Source organism: Drosophila innubila (assembly GCF_004354385.1).
Source record: "Drosophila innubila isolate TH190305 chromosome 3R unlocalized genomic scaffold, UK_Dinn_1.0 2_E_3R, whole genome shotgun sequence".
Classification (NCBI taxonomy): Eukaryota; Metazoa; Arthropoda; class Insecta; order Diptera; family Drosophilidae; genus Drosophila; species Drosophila innubila.
This window is the reverse complement of record NW_022995380.1, coordinates 13,332,528-13,353,110: the sequence shown is the minus strand read 5'-3', so window position 1 is coordinate 13,353,110 and position 20,583 is coordinate 13,332,528. Positions and strand designations below refer to the sequence as shown.

Here is a 20,583-nt window from a genome sequence, read left to right as displayed (position 1 = left end):
AGCATTCAGTTTGGCTTTAAGCAGGCAAACCCCATTCAAGTATCAGTAATATATATATATATATATATACGACAAGCAATTGGCAGTGCTGCCAAAAATTTGCATCTGACCCACGCGCAATTAATGAATTTTATTTTTCGGTTGGGTGCCAAAATGTTTTTGATATCCTGTAACTCAGTTGATCAAAAAAGGTATGTTCAGTTTTTGGAGGGATGTTTTTCAGGTTCTATAAAATATACAAAAAAAAACCAAAATAGTTGGACTCAGGAACTTGCAATCTTCACGAATTTATTTTAAATTACAAAGAGCTGGAGTGTAGGGTATCTACCCGTCGGTCGTGCTTGACTATTGAGTTTTAAGAGTGTTTTTTGTGCGCATTGCGACAAAGAGCGAAAAAAACACACAAACACATCAATATGCCACAAACAGAAAGGATATGATTAACCTTTAAAAAAATCAATTAAATTTAAAGTGAACCAATGTAAATAGTAGGCACAGCTATAAATTCTACAAAATTGTAATGTATTAGCAAAATTTCTGTTTCTTTTATATGTAAGTATGTATTTTGTTCTAAATAAGCAATTATTTTTTTTTTATTTGTCTTTCTTACCGATTACCGTTGTATCGTTTACCAAACCAACTGAATATTTATATCAATCGACTCATCGGCAGATGAATACTTTTGAAGGTACCGCTGGGAACAGACGAGTGCACTCAAAATCTCAGTAGTTCCGATACGGAGACACACTTAGATTAACAGGAGACCATATGGCCAATATAGTCGTGAACACAACCTCGCCGATGGCCGGACGCCGCCTGAACCGGGACGTAAACAGGCTGTTGGCTGCGGGGTATCACACAGTTATAGACGATGACATGACCAATTTGGATGTGCGCCTCGAGGGGCCAATGGGTACCGCCTATGAGGGCGGGGTTTGGACGGTTAATGTCTCAATGCCACAGGAATATCCCTTAAAGGCGCCACGATTGCGTTTTGTTACAAAGATTTTGCATCCGAATATTGAATTCACCACGGGACTGGTGTGCATGAATGTCTTCAAACAGGCATGGTCTGCCAATTATGATCTGGTTAATATATTTGAAACATTTCTGCCCCAGCTATTGCGGCATCCGAATCCCCATGATCCCCTGAACCACCATGCAGCTGCGATAATGAAGCGCTCGGAACAGGACTTTCGTGAATCAGTGTCCATGTTTCTTAGGATGTACGCTCTACCAATTGCCTTACCTGGTCAGTCCCAGGATACAGAAAATCTCGAAAAGCGTTCCTCGGACTTAAGCTTATCTGATCTGCTTTCCGATGATGATAATGATGATGATGACGATTAACTGTTGGCTGGTCTTTTGTTTTTTTTTTTTTAATAGTGTACACTTTCCTCGAACTACAAAATGCTCTTTTTCAACTGATAGGGATAAGAATTTAAAATGTATTAAATAGTATATTAAAAATGTAACAAAATGCAATACTTAAAATTCGATAATTAATTAGTCAAAAAGGTACCAGTTGAGATATTTAAGTTTTCTTTAATTTTGTAGCTGTCCGATACCATCGATATAGAAGTTTACCCTGTTAACCAACTCAATAAATAAGCTTTAAAGTCGGATAAGTCACTTGGTGTGTGTCATTGTGTTAAATTCACCGGCACAAAGGCTTAAGTTAATGCAAAGCTGTGGTCAACTTCAAACGTCTTTAAATATTAATTGAAGTGGCCTCTTTTCGTATGTCAACTAATTGCCGATTAGTTTCCTTCAATGCGTAGCTATTTATTTCTTATGGTCCACCCCCAAATTTCAAAACCTCCTCTAAGCTTACCGCCAAAGTTTTAAGTGCGACAATAAAGATATATTATTAATGCCTCAGTCATGTGGAGATAATGCTTTAACTGTGATAATTGCCCATCGACAATTGTATTTAATTGAAAATGTCTAAACAGTGTCAAATGGTGACCGATAAAGGTTTGAAATATATCATTTTAATAACTTAGTGACCCCCTCAATGTTTCAGAGAGATGATTGTATTATATTACATAGTTCCCATAGCTTCATCGCAAATATTCGTATTTAAATGCTCTGTCAGTCACATAATTATCCCAAGAAATTGCGCATTAAATGATAATGCATAAATAATTGAAATATGCTGCTTTAATATTTAAGTTTGTGCCTTAATTTTCAGTTAAGGCAATGCTTTTTTCAGTATTCTGATTGCTATTACGAGTATCTGCCTTTATTTTTTGTACCAGAAGTTTCTCGGTTATTTGGCCTCGTCAATACGTCAGGTTGGCAATCAATAGCTATTCGTCTGGTAAAAACGATATAAACCGAATTCATCGAAGTCTGCCTCTGATCTGAAATTGGTTTAAATCGTTGAAGCTGTATTCACAATCGTATTTGCATTGTTTTTTTTTTTTTCACCACCTCCCTCCTGTCATTTGCCACTTGCTAATGCCAATGGCGTCGCTGTGCAACGTTCCAGGCTGATGCGCCGGCAACAACAATGGGGCATCGAACCAGCCAGTAAAGCAGACTATGGATTGCTTGCACGTGTAAAAAAAAAATGGGGGAAAAAAAGAGAACACAGTAGAATTTCAAAGAATTTCGTTTTGTGGCCCTGAATTAATGCAATAGTCGTTTTCAGCTTGAAATGACTTTATCGAACATTTTGCGACATCGAAATGATGCCATTCGATAGAAAATCACATCGTCTGCATGCAAATGACAGTCAAATGTAATGAATTGTCCACACGCATTGGGAGTTGCAACTTGTTGGCATCGAAATAAGTTGCTGATGAGCTGTCTCACAGCTGAGTGCTTTTAAACTATTCAATTCTATAACAAGGTCACACGAACTTGCATAAATATTTGTCAGATTGCTAAGAACATGTCATGTTTTTCTGATCTATAGTTTATATATTCATATTTACTTATTCGTTTATTTAGCTTTTATGATTTAAAGGCTATTTTTAGTCAATTGTTCATATTTAAGTTAAATGCATTTTTTTAAATAATAAAAGAAAATAATATAATCGTTAAATTCATCAATGTGTTTTGCATGTCTGAAATGTATACATATTCATATTGAACTGCCTCAGCAATATAAAATATATTTCCAAACTGTCCTTGATTCTTACATTTAAATATATTTAAATAATTTTCTATGTTCGTATTCAACTTCCTCTTTATGATACAATTTTTGTCTTCATTTGAAGGGACACTCGACAAGTCCTGTTCCCGCTCTTGAATGCTCCACAAAGCTTTCAATCCAGACAATAGACATTTAGTTAGGTATACAAGAAATAAACATTCTAATTGAGTATATTGCGCAAAAGCTGACTTTAGAAAACGGGACCACTTGAAGTCCGATTCGCAGTCTAGAGAGACTCAGTGAAGTTGGCTGGTGAATGCTTGTAAAGGCATTTGAGAACCCCAACGAATTAAGGAGGTAAAGTTGCTACCCAAGACGAGAGTCGACAACTTTAAATGGTTCGCAAGAATCGCCTGCATTGCTCGCTAATTTATTCAAATGAATTAACTCGGCTTTCGATGGAGCCCAGTTCTGGGGGTGGAGATGGAGTTGGTACGCACGTTTATATTGCGAAAAGCAACTCATTAGCATATTCTAATTAATTTATATTATTCCAAAATGCACAAACTTAATTGCTACGGCCACTTAGTTAATGAAATTGTAGTTCAACTTCGTTCGCTCCGTGAGATTTCAGAACTTTATGCGACTTACCAATGACAATTTCAGACACAGGCGACGTCCTCCAGTAAGACCATGTTTACAGGCAAAACGGGAAAAAACTAAGTAAAGAGTGAGACTTCATATCAACTTTTAACAAGAGTCACAGGAAGCCAACATCATTTTAAGATGACACAACACTCGTGACTTCCCACATCTGTGTGTGTGTGTGTGTGTGAAGAAGTCTTTCATTAAGAAACGGGGCAACTGTAACAGGCTGAGCTCGTTTTTGTTGGCAAACGAATTTTAGTAACTCTTACCAAGAGGAAGAGGAGTCTGAAGTCGAGTTAGTTGCGGCTACGAACTTTGCAGGCACACAATTTGCATTTGCCTTACGCCTGCTGAACAGATTGCGTTGCGGTGCGTTTCGTATACGCCCAGTTGTCCGCCTTTCCACCATCCGTCCGACTGGCACTTTGTCACGAATGAAGTTTGAGTGTTTGTAAGTTATTTCAGTGGCTCTGTACGATTGTCTGTCTGTCTGTCTGTCCGTCTGTCTGTCTGTCTGTCCGTCCGCTTGACAAGCGACGACACATGTTTTCAGAGTCGTTGGATCTGCTTTTGACACAATGCGGCTGCCTTGCAGCTAATTTATGCCAAACAGATTCGTACAGATTGTCTGAATGCCGAGCACCTTTGTGTGCCTGCATAAATGTCTTGTTAATAACATGCGCTAGCATAATTCGACAGAACAAATTTGCCTTGGCCTTTACTCTCTTCTCTGGAGAACTTTCAAGTTGTCGTACCTGAGTGCATGACCATTGTTTGCTTAGACAATTGCCACAACGATGCGCTGCCTACTTTAAGAGAGTCAGAGTAGGAGCGCGAGTGGCTCCGACCGATCCGACCATGCCCCAAGTGGCATAGAATGTACAATTTGCCCCATTACATACGAGAGTTTGTGTCTATTGTGCCAGCTGCTAAAGCTTGAATTACCAGGCAGTTTTCAACTTCTGTCTGAGTTAAGAGCTAAGAGTCTCATCTCAGAGCGCACAAAGGACACTTGGCAGAGGTTGAAGAGACGTGTAGATTGTTGCTAAATTACATTTTCTTTACAAAATCGTCGAAAGTTTTTTTCCAATGATTTCTTCTCAGATATCGACAAAGTTTAATCCACAATAATAGATGGAAAAGCGAGAAAATATATTTAATTAAAATTAATGTTTTGCTATACAAATTGCAGTTTATTAAAACAAACACTTGTGACCTCTAGTAACCATCAACAATGCTTCAATTAAGACTCGTAAATGCCAAAAATAAATGCCTAAGGAGATCCAAGAAATTGTTGTCGATAAATTAAACAGCCTTGTCAGAATACACATTGAAAAGAAATAACTTTTAAGGTAATTGCCAAAAGACAAAGAGACGAAAAGAGAGCAAAGAGGGAACAAAAAGCAAAATCAAATCTAAAAACTACGTTCGAGTGCCAAGAGACCGTGTGGCGACCTTGCACGAATCAGACAATAAGTTAATAGGGGAATGGAAGGATATTTGCAGTTTCTATTCAAATTGTTGGGCAATAAAAGGATGTCGATAAACGAGATTGACAATGACAAACATGAAATCGAATGCAGTGAGGTTAACACGAAGATGAAAAAATGCCAGTTCCCGAGTCAATAAAAAAAAATACAAAGAAAAACCGATAGTAAAATCGTGCTGAGGTCAAATGCCAAATGCGAGCCAACTAAGAAAGTAAAAACGGAAAACAGGCAAAAACCGAAAAACCAAAAACCTTAAACCAAAATGAACCCATCGGAATGACAGCTGAACGTCTGGGTTAACAGATGGCAGAACATTTACGGCCACAGCGACCATGTGTCAGTCGGTGTCCGAGTGATTCCAGGCAGCACAAACACGAATAACAACAACGACAACAGAGACAGAAACAGAAAGGGGAAATTCAAATAACAACTGAAATGACCAAACGTCAAGTGCACAAGGTACCACTTGCCCTCTCTGGCAAGGGAATCAGCTTCGTTCTGGTTTAAATGTGAATTAAAGAATCCCCAACAGAATCCCAGCTGAATATCATATGAGAGATGGCTTATTTGGCACTAGTAGTTGCCCGATTCTTGGCAAGAGGTGGCCAACATGCGAGTAACACGCACTGGCTTAGTGAACGTTGCCGTTTGCCACTTGCCACTTGCCACTTGCTGCATTTGGCATTTGCATAAATCAAATTTGAATATGCATCGCTGACTGAAAGTGGCACCAGCAGTCGCGAGTGTGGATCCAGATGTGGATACGGATGTGGGGCTACAAACTCAAAGCAGCTGCATAAACACGTACCTACACCAAAAAAACTCTGCATGTGTGATTGTGTGCTAATGTCGGTGCTGAGGCGCTACCTGTCCATGAACACGCACAGAGTGAAAAGCACGCACCAAACTTAAGCAGACTCGCATACATATATGTACAATGTACATTGCACGTATACATATATATTAATGAATACATACTCATACAAATTTGCACAATCACAGCCTGTGACAAACATTCACCCGACAAAAGCTACGGAAACGTGATGCTGCAAAGGCTAGAGTAAAACAATATCCTGTACCGTTCCCATAAGGAAATATTTTATAATAAAGTTATATTTCTTTTAGTTTTGTTTCCAACGATCAACAAAAACATCAAATTTTGCTTTGAAAATTTTTAAACAGTCAAAAATTAGAAATTTTTATTAGTGATGTTTTATTCGGATTTATATTTATTTCGGATACATCATTAATATAATTTTAATTAAAATTCTAATAATAGTTAAAATCGAAATATCTAGCTCTCGTCACAAACAAATTCATATACACACTCAGACTTGTGTTTAAATTCACACAGATATATTTTCATGCTGACATTCTTGCAATACGTTATTAAAATGTTTGTCGGCTGGATTCCACAGTGGTTTCTTTACTCTTCTGGCACGTTAAGATTAAACTTTCTTTGCTAATTTACGATGTGTACACACACTTGAAATAAGTACATTATCAGAGTGAAGTGCAAACGGGCGACTGACGACTGTCATGGCCCGTGTATGAAAATTAAATAATAAATGTGTATAGTTTTACTTTTAACATTACTGGAATATATTTGATTATGTCTGCTGACGACGTGTCGTTAGATCAAGGTCGGCTAATAGAAAGCGTGTTCAATGTCTGACGAAACAGAAAAAATAGGACTCAGAAAAATGTTAAGGATTATGTTGGATTATGTGATAAAACCAAAGAAATGTCAAATTTGGAGCAAGAATAAAATATTTTGATAAAAGTTATATTTATCGGTTTTATTATCACAATTTTATAATTATAATTTTATACCATGATTGGCTAAAAATTTAAAATTTTTGACAGTAATTTGATGTTGATCACAATTAAGTTTTGCTCATTCTTGATCATTTGGATATCTTACAAAACGGCCCTTGAGCTCAGATCTTAATAGACTTCTGTCTAATCGGGAAAATCGGTTTGAGTTGTTTTTGAGTTTCCATTCAGCACCACTTAAAAAAGAAAAAGAAAAATTGTTGTAACAGCTGCAACAGAAGAATTATTAAAAAATAAATAAGATATCATACTGCTATCGTTTGGGTTAGGGCTGATTTCATTTTCTGCGTGGGGGGACGTGGTTATAAGCTCAGGAGTACTTCCAAGCACTGACGATATAATAGATTTAAATAAACGAAGTGAAGAACCTGGTAACGATACATCTCCATTATCATCAGTATCTTTCCTGCTAACACCATCTCCGCTTTCTGTAAACGGTGCCATAATCTCCATAGGAAAGGGATAGACAATAGTTAGATGATGCTCCTGCGCCAATGATGTTAAAGTCTGCAGATGTCTTAACTAAACATAAATTTGAGGAGTTACTTAGTTATTCGGTAAGTTTTCACGATGTCTATTTGCGATTACCTGCAGAGTAATTTCGTTTAGGGCCATCACTTCGGATGCTTCCTGCAATGCTTTTGAAGCATTAAGTTCACCCTCCGCAGATATGATTTTAGCCCGAGCATCCCTCAGAGCCTCGGCCTCGCTTGCCAACAAACGTTGAAGACTTTCGGGCAAACTAATGTTCTTACTGAAGACATGCCTCCTTAAGTAGAAAACTATCGTATTGAAATCGAAACTTACAGTTCAACTCTTTCAATCTTGACCCCCCATTTTTCGGTAGCATGATCCACTGCGATTGTTATCTTCCGAGACAAAAGTTGTCTGGAGATAAGCAGGTCGTGTAGTGTCATGGAGCCAACCATATTTCGGAGTGTTGCCTGTGCTAAGAATATCGTAGATGTATGCACGTTTGAGATCTGTATAGTCGAATGCATCGCGTTTTGAATGCAATAGAAGAGCACCGCATCAACGCTAATCGTGACGGAGTCCTTCGTAATCGCATCTTGTGATGGAATCAACTCTACTCTAGTGCGAAGATCCACCAAACGATAGCTGTCAATGCAAGGTAAATGCCAAACTAGTCCTGGTCCACGTGCGTCCTTTCTGATTGCAGGGAATGGACTTAGTAAGTATCGAAATTAACCCACTTTGGAGTACTATTTATGTACCTAACACGTCCAAGCCGAAAGATTATAGCTCGGTCAAATTCGTTGACTTTAAAAAAGCAGATAAATATGGAGATGGGAAAAGTGATCACAACGATAATCCAGGACAGTGCGGTTCCAATTATTTCAAATGAAGATTTTGATTGGTTCTCAGCTACCGCAGGATTTTAGTGTATTTTAACTTATTCCAAGATCATTTCTTTTGTATACTTACATGTTTTAATGTAGCGTTTTCCTTTACTGCCCCATGACACTTCATCGTCTAGTCCAATGTCTTTAGTATTTTTGGAATTCTCGTCCATTTACTTCTTCGCTTTCTCTAGATTTTGAAAAGATTTCAAGTAGAAATATAAAATTATTTTTGGTTAATACATAAAAAGCAATGCAATGCTGTTTTATTATTCTGAAAGCTCAATTTCAATATTTTTCAAGTAAATGTGAATGTGAAGTTATTGTGAGTATGCATCTATTCGAATACTTCTGGAGAGTTCGTTTGATGTTTTTGGTGCGACAAATTCTTCATGTAATCTTAGAGATTCTTGTGAGCCCCTTCTAAGATTCGGAAAAACAGATAAAGATAGGCTTTACATTGGCTGTTCCTTATGAAAGCTCTTTTCATTTTCATTAGGTTCGGATATAGATGAGGTTTGGCGTATATTCTCTATGTTGGGTCTTATAATAGGAACAATTGATCCAAAGCCTACAACTGCACCCCCTTTTTTCCGATCACTGTTTTCAAACGGTTTCATCATTTCCAGAGGGAATGGATATAAGATCTTTACATTGCGTTCTTGCGCAATCGATGTTAGGATCTGCAGATGCCTCAACTGCATAATTAAAAAAAAAGTAATATTGTTTCTTATTCACATAGAATATTAATAAATTTAGGTTGAAATTACCTGAAGGGTTATTTTATTTTCCGCCATTACATCAGATGCTTCCCTTAAGGCTTTCGAAGCATTAAGTTCACCCTCCGCGGATATGATCTTAGCACGAGCCTCCCTTAGTGCTTCAGCCTCACTAGCCAAGGACCTTTCAAGACTATCCGGCAAGCTTATGTCCTTCCTGAAAAAATACAATGAAGAAGGAATACAGTCTGAAGAGTCATCCAACACAATATAAAGAAGCCAGCCACAGTGACACATTTTTAGCTGTCTTTTAAATGATAACTTACAGTTCAACTCTTTCAATCTTGACCCCCCATTTTTCGGTAGCATGATCCACTGCGATTGTTATCTTCTCGGACAAAAGTTGTCTGGAGATAAGTAGATCGTGGAGCGTCAATGAGCCCACCATATTGCGAAGAGTTGTCTGTGCTATGAAAATAGTGGATTCGTGTACATTAGAGATCTGTATAGTCGCATGCATCGAGTCTTGAATGCAATAGAAGAGCACCGCATCAACGCTTATCGTGACAGAGTCCTTCGTAATCACATCCTGTGACGGAATCAACTCTACTCTAGTGCGAAGATCCACCAAACGATAGCTGTCAATGCAAGGTAAATGCCAAACTAGTCCTGGACCACGAGCGTCCTTTCTGTTTGCAAGAAATATATGTAGAAAGCATCGAAATAAACCCACTTTTCAGTATTACCTAACACGACCAAGTCGAAAGATTATTGCGCGGTCAAATTCGTTGACTTTAAAAAAGCAGATAAATATGGAAATAGGGAATGTGATTATAACAATAATCCAGGACAATGCTGTTCCAATAGTTTCGAAGGATGCTTTTGATTGGTTCTCAGCTACAAGAATAAGAGTAGATGGAATTAGCCGGCAGTGTTAGAGTATTTGTAGTGCAATTACATGTTTGAATATATCTTTTTCCTTCTTTGCGTCTGCGGGAAACCTGTGATTCTTCATCGGGTGGATTTGGAACATCCTGATTATACTCTGCGTAAAGATCCTTTCTAATTTTTTCAGCTTTACTTGAAGATTGCTCAGTATCCATTACAAAAAATTTTTATTTTCAATATGTCATCTACATTGGATGTACTTTAATCTCGATGAGGTCTTGACTACATTTGAGCATTTTCTTCTTGATAAAAGTTTTCGTATTTAAAATGCAGCCTACGCTAACACATTTACATAATATTCTATGGAGAAGTAGCTAAAAACTTTTAGATTTATATGCAACTGCATTTTACTCAATTTTAGAGAAAACAAACTTTAGAAAAACAAATAAGAACACTAGAATGCAGAGGGCATGACTATTAGATACTGTGTACCAAGAAGACATATAGAACTTTATGTAGATTAAATAAAATAAATCAGTTTATGCTGCACTGAACTGGTATGCCACAGTTCATCTTTTTAATATATAGGGTATAAAACAAAGTAAAGAAATGCGGAATGGTCAGAACAGAATGGGTCAGAGAAAAAAACTTTGTCACAGCAAGTTGCCAAAAGTTGGCTGGCCAAAAACTAAAAACTTTTGTTTTCTCGCCTCTTTTTTATAGAGCGACAACCAAATGGCAACTGTCAACTGACAGAGTAGACAGTGTCCTGCATGGCAAGGGAAGGGGAGTAATAACTTCAGAATGACTTTTGTTGCTTCCGTGTAATGTATTGTGGGGCAGTGTCGGCATTCAACTTTTTTACTCCACAGCCACATGTGCTGTCCGAAAGTTATTTTTCTCTTTTGTTTTTTTTTTTCGTAGCTCGATTCAGGCGATCCCATCATAAAGTAATTTATGTGATTTGCACTTCATCCAATTGCAAATCCAGCGACATATGGTCAAGTGTCTGGTGTTCAGCGAGAGCAGCAGACAACCAATTGTGTCGACGAGTCAGTTGGAGACGACGAGAGAGCAAATAGAAAATTACTCTATTGTCCTTTGGACTCAAATGAGAAACATACTCTGTTGATGTTGATGGTGGAGATAAAGTTATTATTCCCCAGGTCACATGAATTCTTGGACAGCATATGAAGTTCTTCCATCAGCTGAGTAAATGAAAGTTAACTCAGACAAAACTAATCCGTCAATGTCAGTATTCGTAATGACATGAATACTCCTTAGCTACGTACATCACAGCATCGAAATTTACCAACAACTGCAGGGAAAACAAACCCACACTGGAGGGATATTTTATTATCATTAAATTAAGAATGATGCACATTAAATTAGACGAGAGCTAAAGAACATAAGTAGATTCTACTCTAGAGATTTCTGTTTATTGTGTAAAAACTAGTGATGTAAATCCAAACTGTAGATCGAGTTATTGAAACAGAAAATCTCCAAAAATAAGTACAAAAGGTGTCATGAAGGGTTCGATGGGTGGAAGTATGGAAAATTGTCCTTGACTGTTCGGTGAGATCGATACAATAATAATAAATAATTTGTAAAACCTATTTAAAATTTTCAAGATCAAGATATTTAACCCAAGTAGCCCAATCACATATTAGAAATTGTATCACTATAATTGGATACCCAACAACACTCACATAAGCCACAATAAAAAAAAAATATATATAAAAATGTCTAGAAACAGTAGAGAAAATAATTCCGAAGAGGATCTACGAATAACGCTTATTGGTAGGTAGAAGATTATGTTTAAAACTCTGATTGAATTTAAACTTGGCATTCGTATGTATCTAGATTTTAGCTCCAGACGTCAATCGCTAATAAGCGGAGTGGTCCGAGTTATTTCGGAGGCAGTCGAACATCTGAAAACATCGCTAATATTGCCAAAAATGTTGGAAAATCCACACACATTGATTAGGGTTCTGACTGGTACACAATTCGAGCCCGCGATACATCTAGTTACAGACTTTCAGCGCAGACGTGAGATTATTTTGAAGGATCAACGTCGTCCATTAATGGATCACGGAATGATTCGAATTATTGACTACTTTCAAAGCAACACAGAGATGTATAAACTGTTACAAGGATATACGCATCATATGACGGACCAAGATCAGAAACTTTTGAACGCCTTCGAGATGTTGCTGGAAACGGCAAAGCGTCACCTGGATCGAGACGCAAAAGCTCAGATAATTGAGGAGCGTCGTCTCTTTAAGTTATACAAAGAGAGCAAGAGTCTAAAGAAAAGCATTGATAGATTCAGGATTAAGATAGCATCATATCAAACGACGTTACGGTGGAAATTGGCAGCCAAGGCGGTATACATAGAGAAAATTCAGAGGGATATGGATGAAAATCAACTTAAAGTCGAGCAGCGAATTGAGAATGAAACGTAATTGTTAAAATTCGAATATATACTTAAACTATATAAATATCATTGTTACAGAGACAAAACCCAACGAATAACTCGCAATTATAAGAAGATAAGCTTGGAAAAACAAAATCAGCTTGAGCAAGAGCTTGATCGAGCCCGAACCGACTACAACAAGCTAACCAAGGAACATAAAGGTTTCGAGAAACGCAATCGGGATGAAAAGTAGGCAGTTTTGAATACAATTTGCTTTCTTTCTCAAAAAATAAACAACTTTTCCTCTCCCCTACAGAAACAAGTTGTTACTTCAGCTCGAGGGAGTTATTAAAAAATACGATACTGCGATGAGTGAAAAAATTACCGAAAATCTTGAGCTTGAGGATAAGTTGAAAGATGTAAATTTAGAGCTGTCCGAATTTATGATAGTCTATCAAAAGGAAGAGAAAATTTACCATGAAATTGTTGTTAAGCGCGAAGAACGTGAAGAACGTGAAAGGAAAGAAAGAATATTGAGATATATGATGAATCGGGCTGCTCGCAAAATACAAAAATATTGGCGAAAATGGCGCAAGGAGCATAAAGTGAAAGCAAAAGGAAAACGTGGTAAAAAGAGAAAATAATACCAACAAAAAACCCATTTTCCAAATGAAATGAAACAAAATCGTAGTAATATGTTAAGTATATTCTTGGAACTATATTAAATGTAAAATCAAAGCTGAAAGCCATTCAACTTTAGTTTAAAATACCTAAAGGAATATGGATAACACTCTTGCCAATTAAAGTAAGTTTTATGTTGCCTCAACCAGAAAAATAATAATGAACTTTCCTTAAAAATTGAAATTTTATGAACTTTTATAAAATCAAGTAACCCATTCATATTAATTCCTTGTTCACAGAGTCAGTTTACATATATATCTATTTAGTTGTTGTGTTTACCAAGATGAAATCCTCTCAGATTTATCATAATATTAGTGAAATACCTAACAATATGAGAAACGTTCAATTCGGAATAAATCCGATTACGACTCAAATTAATTGTGTAATACGAGTTCTCCAGGAGTCTATTGAGTTTGTGAAGATATCGTTGATTTTGCCACAAATTTTGGAAAATCCTATTAAAGTCAAGAGTGTTCTAGCTGGTACGCAATTCGAACCAGCTCTACGCCTACTGGACGATTATATATTGCGACGTGATATAATTATGAAATATAAGCTACCGCCTTTGAGTGATCATGGTATGATCAAAATATTTGATTTCTTTCTGCGCAACCATAAGATGCATCACCTGTTTCCGAATCTGTTTAAGAAATTGACAGTGGATGATCGCAGTTTATTAGTCACTTTTGAGAGGCTCTACAAAATATGTGAACAAAATCTGCTACGAAATGCTAAAAAGGAAATCTCTAATGAACGTCAGCTAAATAAGATCTACCAGGAGAATGAAGCCGTTAAGAACAGCATTATAAAACTCAAAGCTGATCTAGCATTTCAGATAGTCAAGGAACGATGGCAAATGGCTGCCAAAATGGCGTATCTGCAAAAGTGTGAGGAGAAACTAAACCGTAAGAAACAACAGAATGATATGCGAATGAGAGATGCAAGGTAAGTTTGATAAATCCTTATTTTTCTTCTTATCCAATATTTTAAAGAATATTAACATGCATTATAGTGAAAAATGCCAGCGTATAATACAAGTAAATCAAAAAACTGTCGCAGAAGAACAAAGTGTTCTAGAGATAGAACTAAAGCAACTGCGTTTGGAATTTGAAAAACAAGTAAAACAGAATCAGCGCGATGAAAAGAAATGGCGGGACGAAAAGCAAGTATTCTATAAATAATTTAAAATGTTTAGGGTTCGAGTTTTCGGGCAGAGAAGTTTTTTACTGTTTTAAAGTTAGGTTATGTTATAGTCAGGGATCGCAAATAAGAGTAATCTTTGTTCTAAAAATTGATTCTAGTTCTTAACTTTCGATAAGCAGTAAAGAAAATTAAATAATATATAAATTTCAGCTTAAACCATAGTATAACTCTATCTAAACTGAAAGTGGTTTATACATTTTTATTTTAAAAATCTAAGCTGAAAGTGGTTTATAAATTTGTTTGTGTCTATGAATTTATATTATGCTAATTACTTTAAAATCTGACCAGCAGAAACAAGTTGGAAATAAAGCTACAGTCTGTCATTAAGAAATACGATGAGACAATTGGCCAACAAATCCTCAAAGATATGGATCTTCAATTACAGTTGAAAGAGACGGCAAAAGAAATGGATAAATTGATGATGAAATATCGTAAAAGTGAGACAATTTACAATGACATTGTTATAAAACGTGAGGAAGAAGAAGAATTTCGCAAAAAGCGTCGTATTTTGGCATATATGATGAATCGAGCTGCTCGCAAAATACAAAGATATTGGAGAAATTGGCGAAGACATCAACTGAAAAAAAAACGCCTTCAACAAAAGAATTTCAAGAAGCAAAATTAATGAATAAGAACGACATACTTATGATTTTGGGAAAATCATTCGGAAACCGGGAAAATTTCCAGTTAAATAGATGTATTAAAAGGGTATTTGCGTATAAAGTGACAGTCGATGATCTTATGAATATCAATTCAAGTAAAATATATTGAAATGTTAATCCTAAGCTCATTGATGGTTGAGAAATGTTAAAATGCATAATAAATAATATGAAATTCAATCAGAGTATTCCTTCAGATTGTTTCCTTTGATATTATTTGCATAAACTATTCATTTATGTATATTAACTGAATAAAACGGAAAAATTTAATTAATGAAGCGACATATAAATAAGTGGAAGCTATGGCTCAAGAAGCGCTAGCAAAAATTCATTGAAATTACCAAGCGTGAAATGAGCAGCTGTCACTGAAGCACAAAGGACATCGAGCAGACACGACCAGGGAGCACGCAATCACGCACACAAACACACACACACACACAGATACACGAAATCTCACAGATGAAAAGGACATGGACAGACAAAGAGACATGCATACATTGACACGCAGACAGAAGCTGACAGCTCAAGAGAGAAAGCGAGTGGCAAATTTGAAATTTCATTAAGTTTCCCATTTTAGCAACCGTTGACTTCATGCAAATCCTTCGCAGCTCTATATTGACTTTTACTTTTCGAAATATCTGTGCTTAGACGTATGAAATTTCATGAAAAATGCCCAGGGTACAATACGAGTATCTCTGAGACCAAATAAAAGTTAGCATTAAATTAAACAATGACCGTCAGTTGGTATAAACTTCTCAGCACATTTACAATTGAAATGCTTAAGTGCAGATATGCTGTTTCCTTGGAAATTCCGTGTCGCCATAAATTAATGTTGAATAAGCGACGCTTTTAATCTTCTAAGTCAAACGGAGAACCGAGCATGAAGTAGACGGCATTGTAATCAGCACATTGTGCTTTCAACATAAATCCAGGCAACTCCGATAATTCCTCTCAGCCGGAAGCGCTCGGACAATCGCTTAGGCAATGCTCGCAGCGCCATGGAGCAACAAGCACATCAACGCCAGAGTGCGCAACCTGAAAGATAAAATCCCTCGCTTCAAACGGATTTACGCGCTTGCCAAATGGCGAGAGAGCTGGCAAATACCCCGACTGGACATGGTCGTCGACGTGGATGCAGAGGACGATCTGTCCTAGGACAGGTCGGAACAGGATTCCAAAATGATGCGCAAATTTGCCAATCCGGCAAAATACGCAAGAACAACCTTGCTTAATGTTGACCAGGTCAGAAAACACCTCAATGCACTTATGTACTGCTCTCACATTTTCGAACGAGTAGTGAAAATCTCCTTTTGTGTTAGTTAGTTAGTTAGAAAAAAATTTTTACTTTACATTTAAGCAAGGATTGATATGGCCTAATCATTTATTGATAAACAACAGTTTTTTTTAAGTTTTTTTAAACGCTAATGTAGACACAAACAACCATTCAAAAAGTTGTACAATTATTTTGAACAAACTTAAATTTGTAACTCTTCTTGTCTATACACTTAATATTATCTTTGTGAAGGTATATTGAATTACTTAAAATCACATGGCAGTTTTATTAACATTTGTCTTCACTCTTTTTCTACAACCGATTTTAGTTGGGAGCATAAGCTGTTTGGCTTAACGGTTGCAAATTCAAAATAATTTGACTCAATATGCGCAGCAGTCGACCAAAATGAGCAATAAAAATGTTTTAATTGGAATTCGTAACAAATCGCATTGCATGTTAATATCAAATTGCCAAATGCTGTCGACAACCGACAACCGACAACCAACAACGGACGGCCGTCGAAAACCGCCGAAAAACAGTCAATGGATATAAAATAAACCAATTTCCCGCCACATAGCCGACGGTTGTATGAATGTCGGAGTGAACCGAGCAGGGCGACCGCAGGCGCGGAAGTGGAAGTTAAGCCGAAAATTGTTGGCATGAAAATGAAAACTTTGCTCCTAAAAGTTGTGCAAATTTTCGGATTCGAGGCGGAAGCATAAATTTCAATATAGCCAAAATGTCACGCATCCGCCTGGTTGACCAAAAATTGCAGCACAAATTGAAACAGAAACAATTTGAAACCGGTTTGCATACAATGAATACGAATTCGCCTCGACCTAGGCACGTTTTAACCCAATTTTTTGGGCCACGTTCGGCGTCATCCTGCACATCTAATTATAATTGCCTGTATGTCCTTGTGTCACAGCGTGTCCTCGAGCCCTGCCCTGGGTCAGCACATTACAATTTTTCAATACTATCAGGGCAAGTCATCGTCACGTTTACAGGTATTATCATCATCGGAATACCGTCGACAGTTCTGACGAGCAGTCATTCGAGGGACACAGACTCTTTCCATGTACTGGCCAACGTTTTTTCCGAAATTAGGATCTTTTAAGAGCGCGCAAATTCATTTTTCCATGTCAGTTTTTGACACGCCGAAGCGTCGACTCACACCATGAAGAAAAATGCTTACATAAGTCCCGGCTCCTACCCCTGTGCCGTGCTCCTACTATACATTAACCCTCGCCGCTTGCCACAAATTTGGTTTCACATTTTGTTGAAGTAGTTTTGCACTTGCAAGCAGCAGCGAACAAATAACAATATTGGAATGATCGACAAGTAAATACTACTTACTTTATCTTCTTTAACAGAGCTAAATAGAAGGAGTTAAGAACAGTATTTGGACAAATCATGAAGCTATACAGGCAAGTTCTACAAGTCTCAAGAAGCGCAAATTTTTATTATTTATTTCTGTAACTCCAAAAATGTGTGCGAAAAATTAAATCTGTGACATTTCGAACTCGAACATTCAATTTGTTTGTTTTAAAAGAAATTGTTATAAATATCTTTAAATATTTGTAGAGCACACCTGATAAATTTATAAATTTTGTTCGAAAACTTGTCATACCCCTTTTGGGCATTGCCTTTGGCAATGCTTGCCTACGAGCTAAAGTATTTGTGTTTGTGGGTATATTATGTACAATGTACATACATTGTAGCACTTACATGTATATGTAAGAGAGTGTGTGTCTATATGTGTATTCTGTTAGTTGCATGAAGCGGAAATAGAAAATTTATGAGCACTTGCGTGTTTTTACATTTTCCGCTGAGAATTTTTCATTTAGAAGCAAGTAAAATATTAACTCACAATACAAACACAAACTTAAACACATTTAAACATATTCACGAATTCCTTATATGGAATCGAAGTATATGTCAGAATAAGATTATTCTCTATTTATTTTATAATGGGCTCAAATTTAAACGCTTTCAATCATTGGAACCAAAAGATGTGTGGGCAATGTCCCGACTGGAAGTTGGATCAGGATCATGATCCTATTATCCGCAATCCCGCACATAAACTGATGACAACGGCGGAATGTATGCGGTTGAAAAGAGATCTACGGGTTTCCTTTTTCACCCATAATGGCGGATCCAATATCTGGACATTCATAATGCTCGTCTTCTTTATTTTAATCTGCATGGCACTGACATTTTGGCTATTAACAAAGGCATTTGTCTTTTCACAGCCACAGCGAGATGATACCGAAGAAAACAATAGTCAAGATAGACAATTGGGCGGACGATCTTCAGTAGATGAAATAATGCAACAATTGCGAGAGAAGTGCACGGCGTCCACACAGAACGTAGAAAATAAGGCCATTGACATTGATGATCTTTATGTGCCGCCAAAATTTTGGGATAGATTTCCGATGAATGAGTTCTTACAGAAACCAAATAGAACTAAGCAAAAGTCAAAGAAAGAAGAAGAAGTTGAGACTGAGGAAGATTCAAAAGCAGCTCAGAATATGGAAGTAGATTCTGAGACATCGAATGAAACAAGTGATGTTGAGTCAACCGAAACCTCGTTTACAGAAGTACTAAATGAAAGTCAAGATATGAGTGAGGTCTCATCCACATCGGAGGAAACAACTCGTTCTAGCGGCGGGGAATCTGAACAATCTACAGACGGTGAGGACTCAACCTCTATGGTCATAGATAATCAACAGAATATCCACGATTCTCTTGGCCAGATGCCGACATATTATAATCACACGACGGCAAATCCAACGCCCGACCAAAGTCGTCGTAAAATACGCTGGGCGAATTGGCTAAAACGCAGTAAGCCAGTCGATTTCCAGGTCTGAAAGTAGGCTAAGTAATAACTGTTATAGAAATATAAAAACACATTTGATTTAGACTTACAATGCATCCAAGTTGTGAGCAAGACATCGCAAGCACCGAGTGCCAAAAGTGGATGAGTGAGGTGTTAGCGCATTGTAATCGCCTCTTGGCAGATAAACAACTCGAGTTCTGGGACGCCTGGTGGCTAAACAAGCTTCCCGTGGCATATTACCATCTACCACACTTGATGTCCACATACGATTGCCAAAAACTTAAAAAAGATATTACACACCAGCTATCTGCTGCATCCTTAAACACGGGAGCTACCCAAATGGAGGAGGACCGACTCGAGCCAGCATGGCAAACGGCATTGATACTGATAGTGGCGTGCCTGGCCCTCATTATAATTGTGTCTATGGTATGGCTGTTGAATAGTACACTGAGACGCATTGCAGTGCCCCGTTTCAAGGACTACGAGTACCAAGGATCCTGTAGAAAAAAGTGCCATGGTGCCTCGCCCAGATCATTCATTTCATTTGGCAAGCCATTCCGTCCCCTGACACGTTATGGCCCCTACAGAAGTAGAAGTATCGTGGTGCCGCGTGACACCTGCAGCGCATTTAAGCGATAACTCGACTCATCCTTCAACAATCTCCAGTGCTCCCTTGACCATTGACCGGTGCACACATCACAGAAGCGCAAACCAAACGTGCGACTAAAATAAAGTTAAAGTGTATGCTGAAAATGGAAACACAAACCAGAATCCAAACTCAATTCAGAAACAACTGCCAAAAATAACAAAAAATAGCAAAAAATAACAAAAAAAAGGACCCTGTCGCGGTTGTGCTCAATCGTAGAGAAGATTTATGAAATGTGTTCCGCCCCGATTTTTCTTTATTTCTGGGGGCCAACACACACAAACACATAAATATCATCCCCTGACAAGTACGATGGCATTGAGTTTCGAGTTTTCCTTTCATATATTTTTTAATAAAGTTTGCGAAAAATTCAAAATATTTTTAAATCGCCTTAAATAATATATATTTGGGCTGTTAATAATTCTAAGAAAACTGCATTTATACATTTAAGGGCACCGCTTATATTAAAAAGAAAAAAATGCTAGTAAATGTTTTTTTTAATAATATTAAGAAATAGTCTATCTATTACTTGATTAATACATTGACACCATACCTCAGGTATTAGGTATATTATTTATTATATATATGATGCCTTAAAAAGAATTAAATTTAAGTTTAGAAGAGATTTGCCACAGTACATTTTTAAAAATTCAAAGGAAAAATAATAGTTAAATTTAAAATTAATATGCCTTCATGTATCTCCCTTTATTTTGAGTACTAACTGCATGCTGAAGTAGGCAATATGCATGTATAAATATATGTTTTTATATATTTATGTAAGCATGCGTGAGATAATGGGCAACTGTTATTTTTAAAAAAAT

At 37.1% G+C, this 20,583-nt stretch overlaps 5 protein-coding genes across 9 annotated transcripts; 3 read left to right on the top strand and 2 right to left on the bottom strand.

The window, feature by feature from the left end:
- Positions 1–442: 442 nt before the first annotated feature.
- On the top strand, positions 443–1,485 carry LOC117790658 (ubiquitin-conjugating enzyme E2 H). 2 transcript variants are annotated; one of them, XM_034630161.1, is made up of 2 exons: positions 443–552; positions 673–1,485. In XM_034630161.1, the coding sequence occupies exon 2, from the start codon at positions 769–771 to the stop codon at positions 1,348–1,350; it is 582 nt and encodes a 193-aa protein (XP_034486052.1). In that variant the 5' UTR covers positions 443–552; positions 673–768; the 3' UTR covers positions 1,351–1,485. The 2 variants fall into 2 exon arrangements, with proteins under 2 accessions (XP_034486052.1, XP_034486053.1); XM_034630162.1 differs by having other exon boundaries at positions 443–556.
- A 5,663-nt stretch (positions 1,486–7,148) lies between these two features.
- On the bottom strand, positions 7,149–8,638 carry LOC117792290 (band 7 protein AGAP004871-like). 2 transcript variants are annotated; one of them, XM_034632354.1, is made up of 6 exons: positions 8,524–8,638; positions 8,313–8,463; positions 7,885–8,247; positions 7,666–7,831; positions 7,329–7,599; positions 7,149–7,253 (listed from the first exon to the last, which is right to left on the bottom strand). In XM_034632354.1, exons 1-6 carry the CDS (start codon positions 8,609–8,611, stop codon positions 7,204–7,206), a joined length of 1,089 nt encoding a protein of 362 aa, XP_034488245.1. In that variant the 5' UTR covers positions 8,612–8,638; the 3' UTR covers positions 7,149–7,203. The 2 variants fall into 2 exon arrangements, with proteins under 2 accessions (XP_034488245.1, XP_034488246.1); XM_034632355.1 differs by having other exon boundaries at positions 7,666–7,819.
- Positions 8,639–8,702: 64 nt separating this feature from the next.
- Positions 8,703–10,348, bottom strand: LOC117792291 (band 7 protein AGAP004871-like). The gene is made up of 5 exons (XM_034632356.1): positions 10,116–10,348; positions 9,904–10,054; positions 9,484–9,846; positions 9,209–9,374; positions 8,703–9,136 (listed from the first exon to the last, which is right to left on the bottom strand). Exons 1-5 carry the CDS (start codon positions 10,258–10,260, stop codon positions 8,894–8,896), a joined length of 1,068 nt encoding a protein of 355 aa, XP_034488247.1. The 5' UTR covers positions 10,261–10,348; the 3' UTR covers positions 8,703–8,893.
- A 1,382-nt stretch (positions 10,349–11,730) lies between these two features.
- LOC117792056 (dynein regulatory complex protein 10) lies at positions 11,731–15,192 on the top strand. Of its 3 annotated transcripts, none has more exons than XM_034632011.1 (4): positions 11,731–11,845; positions 11,909–12,506; positions 12,561–12,710; positions 14,637–15,192. In XM_034632011.1, exons 1-4 carry the CDS (start codon positions 11,788–11,790, stop codon positions 14,968–14,970), a joined length of 1,140 nt encoding a protein of 379 aa, XP_034487902.1. In that variant the 5' UTR covers positions 11,731–11,787; the 3' UTR covers positions 14,971–15,192. The 3 variants fall into 3 exon arrangements, with proteins under 3 accessions (XP_034487902.1, XP_034487903.1, XP_034487901.1); XM_034632012.1 differs by lacking the exon at positions 14,637–15,192 and adding an exon at positions 12,778–13,235 and having other exon boundaries at positions 11,757–11,845; XM_034632010.1 differs by lacking the exons at positions 11,731–11,845; positions 11,909–12,506; positions 12,561–12,710 and adding exons at positions 13,137–13,266; positions 13,382–14,087; positions 14,155–14,304.
- A 3,085-nt stretch (positions 15,193–18,277) lies between these two features.
- Positions 18,278–20,138, top strand: LOC117790948. The gene is made up of 2 exons (XM_034630567.1): positions 18,278–19,141; positions 19,200–20,138. Exons 1-2 carry the CDS (start codon positions 18,290–18,292, stop codon positions 19,221–19,223), a joined length of 876 nt encoding a protein of 291 aa, XP_034486458.1. The 5' UTR covers positions 18,278–18,289; the 3' UTR covers positions 19,224–20,138.
- The last annotated feature ends 445 nt before the right edge of the window (positions 20,139–20,583 follow it).

Coding starts and splice junctions, on each gene's coding strand:
- LOC117790658 (XM_034630161.1), top strand. CDS start 769: ATGGCCAATATAGTCGTGAACACAACCTCGCCGATGGCCGGACGCCGC.
- LOC117792290 (XM_034632354.1), bottom strand. CDS start 8,611: ATGGACGAGAATTCCAAAAATACTAAAGACATTGGACTAGACGATGAA. Junction 8,248..8,312: donor TTTCGGCTTGGACGTGTTAG/GTACATAAATAG, acceptor CCCTGCAATCAG/AAAGGACGCACGTGGACCAG. Junction 7,600..7,665: donor TAAACGAAATTACTCTGCAG/GTAATCGCAAAT, acceptor ATTTATGTTTAG/TTAAGACATCTGCAGACTTT.
- LOC117792291 (XM_034632356.1), bottom strand. CDS start 10,260: ATGGATACTGAGCAATCTTCAAGTAAAGCTGAAAAAATTAGAAAGGAT. Junction 9,847..9,903: donor TTTCGACTTGGTCGTGTTAG/GTAATACTGAAA, acceptor TCTTGCAAACAG/AAAGGACGCTCGTGGTCCAG. Junction 9,375..9,483: donor AAGATTGAAAGAGTTGAACT/GTAAGTTATCAT, acceptor GTATTTTTTCAG/GAAGGACATAAGCTTGCCGG.
- LOC117792056 (XM_034632010.1), top strand. CDS start 13,426: ATGAAATCCTCTCAGATTTATCATAATATTAGTGAAATACCTAACAAT. Junction 14,088..14,154: donor ATGCGAATGAGAGATGCAAG/GTAAGTTTGATA, acceptor CATGCATTATAG/TGAAAAATGCCAGCGTATAA. Junction 14,305..14,636: donor AAGAAATGGCGGGACGAAAA/GCAAGTATTCTA, acceptor TCTGACCAGCAG/AAACAAGTTGGAAATAAAGC.
- LOC117790948 (XM_034630567.1), top strand. CDS start 18,290: ATGTGTGGGCAATGTCCCGACTGGAAGTTGGATCAGGATCATGATCCT. Junction 19,142..19,199: donor GTAAGCCAGTCGATTTCCAG/GTCTGAAAGTAG, acceptor CATTTGATTTAG/ACTTACAATGCATCCAAGTT.